At 47.1% G+C, this 11,664-nt stretch overlaps 1 protein-coding gene across 1 annotated transcript in view; it reads right to left on the bottom strand.

Moving 5' to 3' along the window:
• Positions 1–9,245: 9,245 nt before the first annotated feature.
• alg14 (ALG14 UDP-N-acetylglucosaminyltransferase subunit) overlaps positions 9,246–11,664 on the bottom strand; it is a 98,882-nt gene continuing 96,463 nt past the window's right edge. Inside the window, exon 4 of the mRNA XM_070886639.1 lies at positions 9,246–9,571. Within this exon, the coding sequence (XP_070742740.1) occupies positions 9,341–9,571 (231 nt within the window). The 3' untranslated portion in view covers positions 9,246–9,340. The remainder of the gene's footprint in view (positions 9,572–11,664) is intronic.

Genomic DNA, 11,664 nt, shown 5'->3' on the forward strand with positions numbered 1-11,664 from the left:
AGCATTGTTGTTGCCAAATTAAGTTAATCTAAGGGTTAGGTCATGACAGGAGAGCTCGGACACATGTTATACTCCTCCTGTACTATGTGTGAAGTCAGGGATGCTTCTGGTGTCCCTGACGACTAAATGTGCGGGAAGTGCATCCGCCTGCAGCTCCTGACGGACCGCATTGCAGCACTGGAGCTGTGGGTGGATTCACTCTGGAGCATGCACAATGCTTAGAATGACGTGAATAGCACATTTAGTGAGTTGGTCTTACTGCAGGTAAAGAGTACACAGCCAGATAGGGAATGGGTGACCAACAGGAAGAGCAGTGCAAGGAAGAGTAGTGCAGAGGTCCCCTGCGGCCATTCCCCTGCAAACAGATACACCGCTTTGGGTACTGTTGGGGGGGATGACTCATCAGGGGAGGGCAGCAGCAGCCAAGTTCATGGCACCGTGGGTGGCTCTGCTGCACAGGAGGGCCAGGAAAAAGAGTGGGAGAGCTATAGTGATAGGGGATTCAATTGTAAGGGAAATAGATAGATGTTTCTGCGGTCGCAACCGAGACTCCAGGATGGTATGTTGCCTCCCTGGTGCAAGGGTCAAGGATGTCTCGGAGCGGGTGCAGGGCATTCTCAAAAGGGAGGGTGAACAGCCAGTTGTCGCGGTGCATATAGGTACCAACGATATAGGTAAAAAAATGGGATGAGGTCCTACAAGAATTTAGGGAGCTAGGAGCTAAATTAAAAGGTAGGACCTCAAAAGTAGTAATCTCAGGATTGCTACCAGTGCCATGTGCTAGTCAGAGTAGGAATCGCAGGATAGCTCAGATGAATACGTGGCTTGAGGAGTGGTGCAGAAGGGAGGAATTCAAATTCCTGGGACATTGGAACCGGTTCTGGGGGAGGTGGGATCAGTACAAACTGGATGGTCTGCACCTGGGCAGGACTGGAACCAATGTCCTCGGGGAAATGTTTGCTAGTGCTGTTGGGGAGGGTTTAAACTAATATGGCAGGGGGATGGGAACCTATGCAGGGAGACAGAGGGAAGTAGAATGGAGGCAGAATCAAAAGATAGAAAGAAGAAAAGTAAAAGTGGAGGGCAGAGAAACCTAAGGCAAGAAGCAAAAAGGGCCACATTACAGTAAAATTCTAAAGGGGCAAAGTGTGTTGGAAAGACAAGTCTGAAGGCTCTGTGCCTCAAAGCGAGGAGTATTCGGAATAAGGTGCGCAGATAGCAGTTAACGGGTATGATGTAATTGGCATCACGGAGACATGGCTCCAGGGTGACCAAGGCTGGGAACACAACATTCAGGGGTATTCAACATTTAGGAAGGATAGACAGAAAGGAAAAGGAGGCGGGGTGGCATTGCTGGGTAAGAGGAAATTAATGCAACAGTAAGAAAGGACATTAGCTTGGATGATGTGGAATTGGTATGGGTGGAGCTACAGAATACCAAAGGGCAGAAAACGCTAGTGGGAGTTGTGTACTGACCACCAAACAGTAGTAGTGAGGTTGGGGACAGCATCAAACAATAAATTAGGGATGCTTGCAATAAAGGTACAGCAGTTATCATGGGTGACTTTAATCTACATATTGACTGGGCAAACCAAACTGGTAGCAAGGCGGTGGAGGAGGATTTCCTGGAGTGTATTAGGGATCGTTTTCTGGACCAATATGTCGAGGAACCAACTAGGGGGCTGGCCATCCTAGACTGGATGATGTGTAATGAGAAAGGCCTAATTAGCAATCTTTTTGTGCGAGGCCCCTTGGGGAAGAGTGACCATAACATGGTAGAATTCTTTATTAAGATGGAGAATGACACAGTTAATTCAGAAACCAGGGTGCTGAACTTAAAGAAAGGTAACTTCGATGGCATGAGGCGTAAATTGGCTAGAATAGACTGGCAAATGATACTTAAAGGGTTGACGGTAGATAGGCAATGGCAAACATTTTAAAGATCACATGGATGAACTTCAGCAATTATACATCCCTGTCTGGAGTAAAAATAAAACGGGGAAGGTGGCTCAACCGTGGCTAACAAGGGAAATTAAGAATTGTGTTAAATCCAAGAAAGAGGCATATAAATTGGCCAGAAAAAGCAGCAAACCTGAGGACTGGGAGAAATTTAGAATTCAGCAGAGGAGGACAAAGAGTTTAATTAAGAGGGGGAAAATAGAGTACGAGAAGAAGCTTGCTGGGAACATAAAAACGAACTGCAAAAGCTTCTATAGATATGTGAAGAGAAAAAGATTAGTGAAAACAAACGTAGGTCCATTGCAGTCAGATTCAGGTGAATTTATAATGGGGAACAAAGAAATGGCAGACCAACTGAACAAATACTTTGGTTCTGTCTTCAAGAAGGAAGACACAAATAACCTCCCGGAAGTACTCGGGGACCGAGGGTCTAGTGAGAAGGAGGAACTGAAGGATATCCTTATTAGGCGGGAAATTGTGTTGGGGAAATTGATGGGATTGAAGGCTGATAAACCCCCGGGGCCTGATAGTCTGCATCTCAGAGTACTTAAGGAAGTGGCCCTAGAAATAGTGGATGCATTGGTGATCATTTTCCAACAGACTATCGTCTCTGGATCAGTTCCTATGAACTGGAGGGTAGCTAATGTAACACCACTTTTTAAGAAAGAAAGGAGAGAGAAAACGGATAATTATAGACTGGTTAGCCTGACATCAGTAGTGGGGAAAATGTTGGAATCAATTATTAAAGATGAAATAGCAGCGCATTTGGAAAGCAGTGACCGGACCGGATTTATGAAGGGGAAATCATGCTTGACAAATTTTCTGAATTTTTTGAGGATGTAACTAGTAAAGTGGACAAGGGAGAACCAGTGGATGTGGTATATTTGGACTTGCAAAAGGCTTTTGACAAGGTCCCACACAAGAGATTGGTGTGCAAAATCCAAGCACATGGTATTGGGGGTAATATACTGGTGTGGATAGAGAACTGGTTGGCAGACAGGAAGCAGAGAGTCAGGATAAGCGGGTCCTTTTCAAAATGGCAGTGACTAGTGGAGTGCCGCAGGGCTCAGTGCTGGTATTCTAGCTCTTTACAATATACATTAATGATTTAGATGAAGGAATTGAGTGTAATATCTCCAAGTTTGCAGATGACACTAAACTGGGTGGTGGTGTGAGCTGTGAGGGGGACGCTAAGAAGCTGTAGGGTGACTTGGACAGGTTAGGTGAGTGGGCAAATGCATGGCCGATGCAGTATAATGTGGATAAATGTGAGGTTATCTACTTTGGGGGCAAAAACGCGAAGACAGAATATTATCTGAATGGCGGCAGATTAGGAAAAGGGGAGGTGCAGCGAGACCTGTGTGTCATGGTTCACCAGTCATTGAAAGTTGGCATACAGGTACAGCAGGTGGTGAAGAAGGCAAATGGTGTGTTGGCCTTCATAGCTAGGGGATTTGAGTATTGGAGCAGGGAGGTCTTACTGCAGTTGTACAGGGTCTTGGTGAGGCCTCACCTGGAATATTGTGTTCAGTTTTGGTCTCCTAATCTGAGGAAGGACGTTCTTGCTATTGAGGGAGTGCAGCGAAGGTTCACCAGACTGATTCTCGGGATGGCTGGACTGACATATGAGGAGAGACTGGATCAACTGGGTCTTTATACATTGGAGTTTAGAAGGATGAGAGGGGATCTCATAGAAACATAAAAGATTCTGATGGGATGGGACAGATTAGATGCGGGTAGAACGTTCCCGATGTTGGGGAAGTCCAGAACCAGGGGACACAGTCTTAGGATAAGGGGTAGGCCATTTAGGACTGAGATGAGGAGAAACTTCTTCACTCAGAGACTTGTTAACCTGTGGAATTCCCTGCCACAGAGAGTTGTTGATGCCAGTTCATTGGATATATTCAAGAGGGTGTTAGATACGGCCCTTACGGCTAAGGGGATCAAGGGGTATGGAGAGAAAGCAGGAAAGGGGTACTGAGGGAATGATCAGCCATGATCTTATTGAATGGTGGTGCAGGCTTGAAGGGTCGAATGACCTAACCTGCACCTATTTTCTATGTTTCTATGTAACGGGCTCCGCGGCCCATTCAAATTTCTGCGTATGCGTGGTTTTTCCTATTGTAAAGCCGGTAAGCGGCCTGCATGGGCAGCTTAAAGGGATCAATGGACAGGTAACCATCATCATCATAGGCAGTCCCTCAAAATCGAGGAAAACTTGCTTCCACTCCAAAAGTGAGTTCTCAGGTGACTGAACAGTTCAATAAGGGAATTACAGTCTCTGTCACAGGTGGGGCAGCCAGTGGTTGAAGGAAAAGGTGGGTGGGGAGTCTGGTTTGCTGCACGCTCCTTCCGCTGTCTGCATGTTTTCTGCATGCTCTCAATGACGAGACTCGGGGTGCTCAGCACCTTCTTCCCGGATGCTCTTCCTCCACCTAGGGCGGTCTTTGGCCAGGGATTCCCAAGTGTCGATGGGGATGCTGCACTTTATCAAGGAGGCTTTGAGGCACTGACATCGAAGCACTGACCACACCCAACCAGCTCCATTGGGCGGGCCACATTGTTTGCATGCCCGACACAAGACTCCCAAAGCAAGCGCACTACTCGGAACTCCGACGCGGCAAGCGAGCCCTAGGTGGGCAGAGGAAAACAGCTTGGTCACAGAGGTAGCTTTTAAGGAGCATCTTAAAGGAGGAAAGAGGGGTAGAGAGTTAGAGAGGTTCAGGGAGGAAATTCCAGAGCTTGGGACTTAGGCAGCTGAAAGCAACGCCGCCTGTGGTGGACCAATAAAAATCGGGATTGCGCAAGAGGCCAGAATTGGAGGAGCGCAGAAATCTCTGAGTTGTGGTCACTCTCCAGTCCTTTGGGACAAATCTCAGTTCCTCAATATTCCAAAGTGTTGCCTAAACATGCTTGCGGTATTATCCACCTCATATTCCATTAACTCTTCCATTTGTTATTTCCCAGCTCCTTCTCCTCTGGTACTGTCATCTTTTCTTTATCCTTCTCGCTGCATGCAGAAGCACAATATTTTTTTTAAGTACCTCTGCTATTCATTTATTTCCAACTTTAAGATTTTCCTTTTTGACCCACCCCATTTCAAATTTTTTATATTTTTTTGATGTCCATACAATAGCCTTAACCATTACCAGTTCTGTTGGCCGCATTCTTTCTCACACTTTGAGTGTTTCTAATCTTGAGTGTTTTTAATTTGTATAGTTTGGGTATTTCTTCAGTGTTAACAGCCTTACTTTTATCCAGTGGCCCCTTCTTAGGCTTTATGTTTCCCTTAATCTCTTTATTTGTCTATGGAACTTTGCCAAAGCTCTTCACTCCTGGTCGGAATATTTTTAGTCTGCCTCCTATCAAGTTGGCTGAGTGGTACAAATCATGTTCTGGCTTCAAGCATTATTCCAGGATTTGAGCACATAGTCTAGATTGAAATTCAATGCAGCAGTGAGGGAATGCTGCATTGTCTCTTGGATGAGATGTTAACCAACAGGCACGAGAGGCTGAATGGTCTTCTCCTGTTCCTATGTTCCTTAATGATCCATCCAACTACTCAGGTGGAGATAAAATATCCCAAGAATTTTTTTCAAAGCAGAGTTTTCGCAGTGCCCTGGCCAATATTAACTGCTCATTCATTTTGTCGCTGTTGTGTGACCTTGCTGTGTGCAATTTTGGCCCCCATCTTTGCCTACAAAACAGTGACTACATTTCTAAAGTAAATTCTTAGATGTGCAATGCTTTGGTTTGGCCTGAGGATTTGAAAGGTTTTATATAAATGCAAATTCTTGCTTTTTTTCTTCATCCATCTCATTTCACTACTGCACACGCTGGTTTATGTGCAAAATATTGCATTGTTAATTTGGTTTATGGCCCATTTCATCCTACCAGAATTTGCTGTTTTCCAGCCCAAGACCTTTGTTTCTGACAGGTTTTGTTTTGAGTTCTGACTCAACATTATTGTGCTATGAACACTGAGTCATTCTCCTATCTTCGAGTCACTTACTTATCCAGTTCATTACCCAAAACCAGGTCTAAAACTGCATCCTTCCTCATTGGATTTGTAATATACTGAGTTAGTAAACAGTTCTAAATACATTCTGCAAACCTTTCCCCATTTTGACCACTGTTGCTAAGGGCAGCTGTGGCTCAGTGGGTAGCACACTCGCCTCTCAGTCAGTAGCACACTCGCCTCTCAGTCAGAAGGTTGTGGGTTCAAATCTTACTCCAAGGAGATCACCTGCTCTCTCAGGTGGTGCAAAAGATACCATGACACTCTTTGGAAGAAGAGCAGGGGAAGTTATCCCCTGGCCAATATTAATCCCTCAATCAATCAACATAACTAAACAGATTATCTGGTCATTATCACATTGCTGTTTGTGAGAATTTGGGGTGTGCAAATTGGCTGCCGCATTTCCCACATTACAAGTGACTACACTCCAAAAGTACTTCATTGACTGTAAAGCATTTTGGAACGTCCGGTGGTCGCGAAAGGCGCTATATAAATGCAAGTCTTCCCTTTATGATAGTTGAGAGTTTCTCATTGTCACAGGCCCTTCGGCAAACCCCTGAATTGTCTTGAACTCAGCAGCACAGTTGAATTGTCTACAATTGTTCTGCTCAATTTGCTGTGGATGCCGAATATTGTTGCAGAGCCATTAATTATTTTTCATTCAATCACTATGAGGAACACTACCCCTTCGATAGGGGCCTTTTTCCCCCCCTAATTGTGTTGTCAGTCAGTAGACCATTTAACAACTTAATGAGATCTAACTAAGTCCATCATTAAGGAGTACAGTAGCATAAATACAAATACATTGCCATTTAAATCCTGAAGTGATTTTCAGACTGCAGCTGCACCAGGCATAAATCAGAGTCCGCAAGACAAACCTGCTTTTGTGAAGTTCCAGCTGAAAAGGCCCACCCTTTAAATTCTAGTCTGTGGCAATGTCAGTTCAGAATGCAGATAAATAGAATTTACATTTGACAGAAAATAAACATGACACATTGAGGTCAGGGTAGGAATCTGTCCACGAATTCATTTATGATACGATTACAATAACTATGAAAGAAAGGAAACTGGCTGCTGCATATGAATTATTGTTGCATTCGAATTATTGTTGCATTCTGTACACTTTGATTTTGTGGTATTTTGTCTTGCTGCCAAGTTTAAGACAGATTTCGAAACCAGCACATATACAGAACCTAAAATAATCTCAATGCTCGTCTTTGCTTTTCTTTTGGTTTCTTTTGAAAGAAGATTGTTTTTCTTCTTGAAGTTGCTCACCACTATGGATGTTTTCCCAACATGTGATGGGTATAATTAACTGGATTTCAGAGGTGCAGTCCAAGTCAGAGAAAGTTAAATGTTCCATCATCCAGGACTGAGTATTTACTTTCTGCATGGCGTTTCCTACATTACAAGAGTGACTACACTTCAAAAGTACGTCATTGGCTGTAAAGTGCTTTGGGACCTCCCGAGGTCATGAAAGCACTACATGAATGTAAGTGATCAGGAAGGCCACTGGAATCTTGGCCTTTATTGCAAAGGGGATGGAATATAAAAGCAGGGAAGTCTTGCTACAGCTATACAGGGTATTGGTGAGGTCACACCTGGAATACTGTGTGCAGTTTTGGTTTCCAGATTTACGAAATACTTGCATTGGAGGCAGTTCAGAGAAGGTTCACTAGGTTGATTCCGGAGATGAGGGGGTTGACTTATAAGGAAAGGTTGAGTAGGTTGGGCCTCTACTCATTGGAATTCAGAAGAATGAGAGGTGATCTTATCGAAACGTATAAGATTATGAGGGGGCTTGACAAGGTGGATGTAGAGAGCATGTTTCCACTGATAGGGGAGACTAAAACTAGGGGGAATAAACTTAGAATAAGGGGACACTCATTTAAAACTGAGATGAGGAGAAATTTCTTCTCTGAGGGTTGTAAATCTGTGGAATTCGCTGCCTCAGAGAGCTGTGGAAGCCGGGACATTGAATAAATTTAAGACAGAGATAGACAGTGTTTTAACCGATAAAGGATTAAGGGGTTATGGAGAGCGGGCAGGGAAGTGGAGCTGCGTCCATGATCGGATCAGCCATGATCTTATTAAATGGTGGAGCAGGCTCAAGGGGCCGTATGGCCTTCTCCTGCTCCTATTTCTTATGTTCTTATACATAAGTCTTTCTTTCTTTAACACTGAAACCGCAATCATCTGCCATAATGGAGAGGATAACAGGCCCCTCGGGCCAAAAAGAAAACCAGCAATGATGAATAACGACAGAGTAAGTAGTTCTAAATATCATAGTAAATTTCAGATAAAATACATGTATGTATGTATGTATGTACACAAGTATGCCAACATTTTTATTGCTTCTGCATCTACCTTTGGTGTTTTGAAAATCATAGGTAGAAAGAAAACATAATTAAGTGAGAAACTCTGGTCATAACATGGGCATCTGACGGCTCAGTAAAGGTAAACATGCCCTACAAAACAAAGGGAGTTCAAATGATGTGTGGTTGGGAGTCACGTGCACTGCCACAGTAATCTTTGAGGTGTATTCACGATAACAAATTAAAATGGAGATCCATTTTACTATGCAAGCAATACTATATTTTCTTCAGATTCATTTTTGCAGTCTGAAATGTATTCATACACTGAATTTACAATAAAAAGCTGAACTGTGCAAGAAAGAGTTGAAGAATAGCAACTTGCATCTGAAGACGATGGGCTGAATGGCATCCTTCTGTGCTGCAAGATTCTATGATTCGAAGTTTGCAACCTGCTCCAATTGAGGTATGCGCATTCTGTTGCTTGGCAAGCTGGTGTGATTCAGGGACAGAGGTCTATAGTGAAAAGGCAAGATAGGGTTGGTCCATTAAAACGGATGGGCTTGTTGGGTTTAACAGCCTTTTCCTATTATTAAAAATTAGGCTTGCTGGCAAAAAAATGGAGAAGAAAATCTCATTAGATAGGGAGTGATGGAGAGTCACAAATATTTGTTTTGAAATCATTAGCAGTGGGGGAGAGGAGGGGGAAGCAGACCGAGGAGTATGAAGTACTTGAAGCAGCCAACAGTTCTACCAAACTTATAAGATCATTTATCGGAGAGTTGCCTCCCTCACACTCTGGATGTACGTGCTTCGTACTTTGTTCTCTGGCCGAACAACAGTCCCGAGACTACAAATTTAAATCTCTTAGATCTGACACAACACCATAAATGAACTGAATTTTTCCTTTTAGTATGCATTTTCCCCCTTACAGTGATGAGGTCCATTATACAATGTCTGGAATGTATATTTATTTTGCATCGCTGCAGCTTCCTGACATCTGCGCACAAATGTTATCTATACAATCACTGTCTCAGTCTGTGTGGGTAGTTCAAACGAGGCGACCAAGGTAGATTGCTTTGGGATATTTCTTCTGTAACACTGACCACTGAACAAAAAAGTAGTCTGAAAAATTGTACAGTAGCTTCCCAGAAAGGGACAAAGTTTCCACTCGGCAGATGCTCTCGATGTAGATAATCAACACTTTCTTCACTCCGAATATTCCAAGCATCAGAGCAGATATACAGAGGGGCACACATGTTCCTGGTCCGTTACACATCACCTGCACAGAAACACAAAAAGGTTTATTTGCATGTTTTATAGGTGTTTGAGATTTAGTGCAGCCATTGTGGATCATTAACTCGCTGCCATTCTAGTGTTGTATGTAGGTCCAGCTATGGAACATAAATTCAGAAATACCACTGGGTAGGGGATTGAGATAAAGGGGGAGAGAGAGAGAGAGAGAGAGAGAGAGAGAGGGGGTGAGGAGAGAGAGAGAGAGAGGGAAGAAGAGAGAGGGGAGAAGAGAGGGGGAAGAGAGAGAGAGGGGGTGAGGAGAGAGAGGAGAGAGGGGGTGAGGAGAGAGAGAGAGAGAGAGGGGGTGAGGAGAGAGAGAGAGGGGGTGAGGAGAGAGAGAGAGGGGGTGAGGAGAGAGAGAGAGGGGGGTGAGGAGAGAGAGAGGGGGGTGAGGAGAGAGAGAGAGGGGGTGAGGAGAGAGAGAGAGGGGTGAGGAGAGAGAGAGAGGGGGTGAGGAGAGAGAGAGAGGGGGTGAGGAGAGAGAGAGAGGGGGTGAGGAGAGAGAGAGAGGGGGGTGAGGAGAGAGAGAGAGGGGGTGAGGAGAGAGAGAGAGGGGGTGAGGAGAGAGAGAGAGGGGGTGAGGAGAGAGAGAGGGGGGAGAGAGAGGGGTGAGGAGAGAGAGAGAGGGGGTGAGGAGAGAGAGAGAGGGGAGTGAGGAGAGAGAGAGAGGGGTGAGGAGAGAGAGAGAGGGGGTGAGGAGAGAGAGAGAGGGGGTGAGGAGAGAGAGAGAGGGGGTGAGAGAGAGAGAGAGAGGGGGTGAGGAGAGAGAGGGGGGTGAGGAGAGAGAGAGAGGGGGTGAGGAGAGAGAGAGAGGGGGTGAGGAGAGAGAGAGAGGGGGGTGAGGAGAGAGAGAGAGAGAGAGGGGAGGAGGAGAGAGAGAGAGGGGGTGAGGAGAGAGAGAGAGGGGGTGAGGAGAGAGAGAGAGGGGGTGAGGAGAGAGAGAGAGGGGGTGAGGAGAGAGAGAGAGGGGGTGAGGAGAGAGAGAGAGGGGGTGAGGAGAGAGAGAGAGAGGGGGTGAGGAGAGAGGAGAGAGAGGGGGTGAGGAGAGAGAGAGGGGGGTGAGGAGAGAGAGAGAGGGGAGAGAGAGAGAGGGGGTGAGGAGAGAGAGAGAGAGGGGGTGAGGAGAGAGAGAGGGGGGTGAGGAGAGAGAGAGGGGGGAGGAGAGAGAGGGGGGAGGAGAGAGAGAGGGGGGGTGAGGAGAGAGAGAGGGGGGTGAGGAGAGAGAGAGGGGGGGTGAGGAGAGAGAGAGGGGGGGTGAGGAGAGAGAGAGGGGGGGTGAGGAGAGAGAGAGAGAGGGGTGAGGAGAGAGAGAGGGGGGGTGAGGAGAGAGAGAGGGGGGGTGAGGAGAGAGAGAGGGGGGTGAGGAGGAGAGAGGGGGGGTGAGGAGAGAGAGAGGGGGGGAGGAGAGAGAGAGGGGGGTGAGGAGAGAGAGAGGGGGTGAGGAGAGAGAGAGGGGGGTGAGGAGAGAGAGAGGGGGGGGTGAGGAGAGAGAGAGGGGGGGTGAGGAGAGAGAGAGGGGGGTGAGGAGAGAGGGGGGGGTGAGGAGAGAGAGAGGGGGGGTGAGGAGAGAGAGAGGGGGGGGTGAGGAGAGAGAGAGGGGGGGTGAGGGAGAGAGAGGGGGGGTGAGGAGAGAGAGAGGGGGGGTGAGGAGAGAGAGAGGGGGGGTGAGGAGAGAGAGAGGGGGGGTGAGGAGAGAGAGAGGGGGGGGTGGGAGAGAGAGAGAGGGGGGGTGAGGAGGGAGAGAGAGGGGGGGGAGGAGAGAGAGAGGGGGGGTGAGGAGAGAGAGAGGGGGGTGAGGAGAGAGAGAGGGGGGGGTGGAGAGAGAGGGGGGTGAGGAGAGAGAGAGGGGGGGTGGAGGAGAGGAGTGGGGGGTGAGGAGAGAGAGAGGGGGGGGGGAGGGAGAGAGAGGGGGGGGGAGGAGAGAGAGAGGGGGGGGGAGGGGTGAGGAGAGAGGGGGGGGGAGGAGAGAGAGAGGGGGGTGGGTGGTGAGCGTTAGTCGAGCAGCACGAGTGGAGCGCGCGAGGGGACCGCACGCACGACACGGGGGGGGGGGGTGTGTAGTGATGCTGTGTGAGAGGT

The sequence above is a fragment of the Pristiophorus japonicus genome, chromosome 8 (genome assembly GCF_044704955.1).
Source record: "Pristiophorus japonicus isolate sPriJap1 chromosome 8, sPriJap1.hap1, whole genome shotgun sequence".
NCBI lineage: Eukaryota > Metazoa > Chordata > Chondrichthyes > Pristiophoridae > Pristiophorus > Pristiophorus japonicus.